General features: G+C 38.0%; 1 protein-coding gene across 1 annotated transcript; it reads right to left on the bottom strand.

The window, feature by feature from the left end:
* Positions 1–202: 202 nt before the first annotated feature.
* Positions 203–3,655, bottom strand: CBG24121 (the record flags this gene model as incomplete). Its single annotated transcript, XM_002648049.2, has 5 exons — positions 203–367; positions 418–560; positions 605–734; positions 3,395–3,541; positions 3,590–3,655. 5 exons carry the CDS (start codon positions 3,653–3,655, stop codon positions 203–205), a joined length of 651 nt encoding a protein of 216 aa, XP_002648095.2.
* Between the last annotated feature and the right edge of the window lie 2,346 nt (positions 3,656–6,001).

Here is a 6,001-nt window from a genome sequence, read left to right as displayed (position 1 = left end):
GAAACACTTTATTTTGAAATTTTGCAAAATGTCATTTTTCAGAGAGACGAATAAGAATTAAAGCGTTATCCGGTCATTTGAAACGGTAAGAGCTGTCATTTAGATAATTTTCAAGAACCTGTTAACAAAACGGAGAGAAGAAAATACAGTTGTCCAGTTCACAGAGAGATCGAGATATTGGAAAAATATGGACACTTTGAAATTAACGACGAGGTGGCGGGACAAAACGTTCGTCATTCATGCTCATTGTTGATCGACGACTAAACGAAACGCTGATTTCATCCGGATCCTTTACTCGAGTTGGCTCTGGTTCCGGTGCTTCTGATTGAGGATCTTCTGGAGACTTTTCGGCAGTTGTTTGGACAACCTATGAAGTTTAACTTTTTAGTAACCTGGTGGATATGTAAAGTTTGTTACCTTCATATTTTTTACCATTTTCCGGAAAGTTGAAATTTTCGCAATAGTGAATAAAATGAAAGCGATCACAAAAACGGCAAGAGCACAAACAAATCCCATGAAGAACCCGCTGACATCAAAATGGTGGGAAACCAGATGGTTGACTGAAAAATTGAGAGTTAGTAATTTGTATTATGGGCTTTGGTACCTGATGGCACAAGAAGGATTACGCATAATGTGAGTCCGATAATTGGTACTATCAAGGTGAAGAAGAAAATGTAGGGTTTTTGAATGTGGAGACTGATCACTGACACAATGTTGGAAGCGAGCCAGAGGATCTAAAAATTGAAATCATTAGTGTTAAATTAAATATCAATTATATCTTTGGTGTTCATCAAAACTTCAAGATATCAGCACTTTCCGATTGACATTACCGGTTAAAGTTCGGCTGCCAAGTTTCCGATCAAGTTGAAAGTTTAAAAAATGTACAACACATTTAGATTAAAAACTTCACATTCCCAGTTTTTTTTTTGAAAACTTTTAGTTTTCCTATATTTGCCGATTTTTGAAGAAAATCTTCATGTTTCACGTTTTCAGTGCAAAAATGGGTTGAAAAGTGAAGTCTCCAGAAACTGAAAAATTTTTGGGAATTCTGTAAAAAAAAGTTTTTAATCTAGGTCTGCTTCACACTGTCCAATATTTTCAAAGTGAGCGGAAAGTTGACAGCCGAGCCCATGACTCCTGAAAATCGTAAAAGTGGCTAAAATCAACAGAGAATAACGTGTTTCGTATTATAATTGACCGGTACTGTATATTAGGATGAGAATTTTTGAAGAAAATTTTCGAGAAGTAATTTGCAAAAGACAGTTCACAGGAATACTCACTATTTTAATGAATTATTCCCTGTTTTTTCATTCAGCCTGAATAATGTTTCTTTTGAACATAATATGACGGGAACAACGATTCGGCGGTGGAAAAGGGTACAATGTGATTTAGGGTTCCAAAACCCATTGTTCGAAAAAAAAATAAATCCTAAATTTTCAGATATTTTTTTACCAACGAATTGAGGATTTTGTACCCTTGAATCGCTTTATACCCCCAATGACCCCAAAATGTTTGTACCTCCCTAGTTATTTTTCCTTTTTTATATTAATTTTGCTGCTCGTACTACTCCAACGTTTTATTTCTTTGTACTATTTAGCTACATATTAGGTTGGCGGGAAAGTCTTTGTCACTTTTTCAATAGTTTATTTCTCAAAGAAAAAATAACCGAATAATTAATTATATTGTCCATCATTATCAACAACATGTCTCCAACGTTCCCTCAATTTATGGATTCCATTGCGGTAGAATCCAGCCGGGCGTGAGGCAAAGTATTGTTTGAGTGCCGCTTCGACCGCTCCACGGGAATTGAAGCTTCTTCCTTCGAAGGCACGTGTCATATCGCCAAATAACCAATAGTCGGAAGGAGCAAGATCAGGAGAATACGGGGGGTGAGGGAGAACATTCCATCCATATCCCATCAGCTCCTGCTTCACTTGTTTCGAAACATGTGGGCGAGCGTTATCATGTTGATAGTACACTTTCTTGTCTTTCAGGGCCGAACGGTCGACTGCTTTCTTGAGGTTTCGTAGTTGAGTAGTGTAGAGGTCTCCAGTTATTGTTTTGCCCTCGGGCAGAAGTTCCCAGTAGATGGGGCCGTCCACTCCCCACCACACAGAGAGCATAACTTTTTTCGGATGAAGGTCGGGTTTGGGGACATCCTGTGGGCTCTCTCCTTCTCCAACCCACTGGGATTTCCTGTGGTGATTATCGTAGAAGACCCACTTCTCATCTCCGGTTATTAGCCGGTCCAGCCATCGATCGCCCGCGTGGAGAGTGAGAAGAGTAATCGAATCGTCGACTCGGCGGTCAAGGTTGGCTTGAGTCAGGTGATGAGGTATGAATCGACCAAAAAGTTTTCTCATTCCAAGAGACTTCAAACCTTCAAGGACTGTGCTATGGTGAACTCCGAATGTGACAGCTAGTTCACGGCTAGATTGAAATGGATCCGATTGCAATGCGTGCTTCAGCTTGTCCAAATCCAACTCACGGGGTCTCCAAGAGCGATCCTTTTCATCGAGCGAGAAGTCATCTTTTTCGAAACGATGGAACCAATTGCGAATAGTATTGTAGTGAGGGGCATGTGTGTTGTACACATTCTTCAAGAAAGTTTCCGAATCCTTCATCGTGGTGTGAGATAGGAAGAGGTAAATCAAAACATGTCTGATGTGAATAGCAGTGGGAACAAACATATCGTTTCAATTACAGATGAGGAGCAGGGAAGGAGATGGGGACTTGTTTATATGGAAGGTTCTTATCACCTTGTTATTCACTAAAGTCGATATCATACACAGCCTCCATATACGAGAACAGTGATTAAACGAACAGAGTGCCAAAGACTTTCCCGCCAACCTAATATACCAAACCCAACATGAACTTTTAGTCTGTGTAGATTACTCACTTGTCCTCACTCTCAAGTCTTCTGCCCTCTGTTCCCTTGTCTAGATGACTTTTCATTGTGTAACACTTGGTCACGCCAACAAAAAAACGAGCTTCAAACACCATCATGACATCCCTCACAGATTTTTGATACACCGACACCACAAAAAACACTAAAAAATGAGAACTGGTATATAGTATTGGTGACCAGTGTCGCGCGCAGGGGCGCCAAAATATCTCCGATTTCCCAGTGTCCGATTTCAAAATATTGCGGGAAACGACACCATGTGTGGGGGGAAGGCGGAATGGATGATGATGATGACATGAGAAAAAGGAAAGGATGAGGAGAATATATCTGATGGTATCCTTCCCTCATTTCACATTAATTTTGCTGCCATATTGAGACAGCTGGCGGGAAAAATCATATTGAATCAACATAACACCAGATGCTGGCATTGAAACTAACACAGATGTATACTTTTTGAGAAAGTTTGGATTTACAAAAAAAAATCCATACCTGATAAACAAAAATAGGCTGTAGCAGACTGTATCCAACGATTTCAGACAAATCGGGATGATATGATTTGTAGCCGCTCTCATCAGAGTTGAATAAGTTCAGAATAGTGAATACGAGAGACAGGATTATCACCACGGTCTCGACTAGCTGAAAATTCCAATTGGGTTACTGTAGTAAAAATAATTATGAACTTACAAGCACTGCCAGAACGAGCGAATTCTTTGAAATTGTTTTGGTACATTGTGCAGCGCAATCTGACATAGACCCGGTTGAACCCTGAAAGAAAGCAACATTATCAGGATTTTAAAGCTACTGTGAGAGAAAATGACGTAATCTGGAGAAAAATGGGAGGTTTCCGCCTGCTTTTTGTCGGATGAAGAACCCTGATTTAGTAAAGACTAATGCGATTTGAGAACGGAAGAGAAAAAATTTTGAAGTCGATTCTCGAGAGCCTCAATTTCTTCCGGAAGTCGTGAGTTCAAGAAAAAAAACGAAGAAAGGGCAGGAAGAGTATGAAGCGAGAAATAAGTGCCGAGACTTGAAAACAAACGGCCGAAATAAGAAAAAAAATAGTGGGAGGTGGAAGAAAAGGAAAAGAATAAAAAGAAAAAGATGGACATGGCAAGAGCGTGACGCCACTCCGAGAGATGGAAAGGGACCTAATAATTATACGTTACGAGAGAAATTCCATTTTAGATGTGGTGGTTCGAAACATGGGGGTTTGGTTGGAAAAGTGATGTCGAGGGAAAAATGAAGGAGTTTGGAAATGGAGGAAGAAGTGAAAAAGAGCAAGTGAAAGAAAGATCTGAAGTACTTTTGGATTTTATACATCTTGGTAGTACAAATCATAAGATTAAATAAGATGTAAATTATGGACACTGCGAATGTAGTTCTCGTAAACAGCTACAAGTCCGACTACGGCAGTCAAATACAAAAATATCTTTACTTCTGGGGAAAAACTTTGTGGAAGAAAATTAGCAATACTGTAATATGAGCAAAACATCGTAAACTATTTTTAAAAGTCTATTAGTTTGAGCACAATTATTCCAATTTCTATAAATGATATTGAAACTCTGTCAACTGATAAAATGTTGGTGATGTTATGACTAAAGTGTTATCCGTTGATAAATTCTTGATTTCTTATACAGGAAATAAGATATATTGTTTCAAAATTGATGGTTAATGTGGTACTCTAACAGACTAACCAAGTTACGGTAACAAATTTTTTTAAAGTTTCAAAAGCAGTTTGAGCAGAGAAAAAAGTCCAGAAGCTTAGAAAAAAAGCATTTTACGATATTTGAGCTGTTCTAAAGCCTCTGAGGTCTTCTTGTACTCTTACAAGACAAAAAATTTTCTGACAGATTTTTAGATGTCTCACAAAATTGCTAAATTTTCGATTTAAAATCGTTCAGACTGTTAACTTCAAAAATATTTTCGAATTTCTAAATTATTGTCAAATTTCAAAATTAACATCGAATTTCAAAATTATTATCAAAACAAGTTTTGATGATATTCGAAGGAAATGTGATTGAAAACTCAAAATAGAAGGTTCTTCAACTCTAGAAATTAAAACAACAGATGAATGAATTACAGTATCAGAATTCAGAATTTTTAAATACCTTAAAAGTTAAAACGTCTTTAATCACCCTGATCCCACATTTCCGATTGTTGAATAACCAACGAAATCACATTCTGGCTACCTAAAATAAATAGCATCCAGTCTCAAAGATCTAGGACCCTAGCCGTCCCGCATGACAACAGAAAAAGCCAGCTGGAATATGAAATAAGTCGAGGAGACCCAAAAGCTTGTAACCATGTAGGATTTTGAGTGGAGAAAATTCCGCGTTTCTTCCCATGATGAGAAAAAAAAGGAAAAACTGACTGAATAGAAAAAGAAGAAAGGCAGAAAAAAAGCAACAGACAAACGAGTGACAAAAAAAAGCGACGGGAGTGAAAACGTGGTAGCGGGAGTCACAACAAGAGTCAAAACACTAACACTGAGCGCTGTCAGCCGTCTAAATTTGATTAGATTCATTCTCTCAATCACTAAAAGAAATTGGTAGGGGGTGAGATGGAGGTTTTTGATCCTGAGGATAATGGTAAACTTGTCCTATAAATTTGGAACCTGTTCATTCTAGAATATTTTTATCTGGAATATGGTTACTGTTAAAAAAAGACAGGAAGTAAAAATTTTTACAAAATGTTTACAAATTTCAAATATCAAGTGATCATAGATGAGGTGTGAATGCTTTCGTCATATGATTCGTGGGAAAGCAACAATAGAAAAATAATATTCCCGATTTTCTCTTTCCAAGCCGAGGAGCCAAAATCGACCACATTCAGTCACAACTGTAACAAAATCACAGGAGAAGAGGAACATGAGAAAGGTGTAACGAACTACAGATTTTGTGGTAAGAGATGGTAGCCAAAACATGTGATAGTACCTATTGGGGCTCTTTTACTGATAACAACAAAATGAGGGAAAGTGTAGGGTTGAGAGGGGAGGGGTTCTGATTGATAATGGCGGACAAATAAACAAATGTGTTGTGTTGATATGTAAATACGTGCCAGGCCATCTGTATTCATACATCCTACGTTCCTTATTTA

This window comes from Caenorhabditis briggsae (assembly GCF_000004555.2).
Source record: "Caenorhabditis briggsae AF16 supercontig from assembly CB4, cb25.NA_099, whole genome shotgun sequence".
Classification (NCBI taxonomy): domain Eukaryota; kingdom Metazoa; phylum Nematoda; class Chromadorea; order Rhabditida; family Rhabditidae; genus Caenorhabditis; species Caenorhabditis briggsae.
Note: the sequence above shows the minus strand (reverse complement) of the source record. Positions and strands in the feature narration are given on the sequence as shown.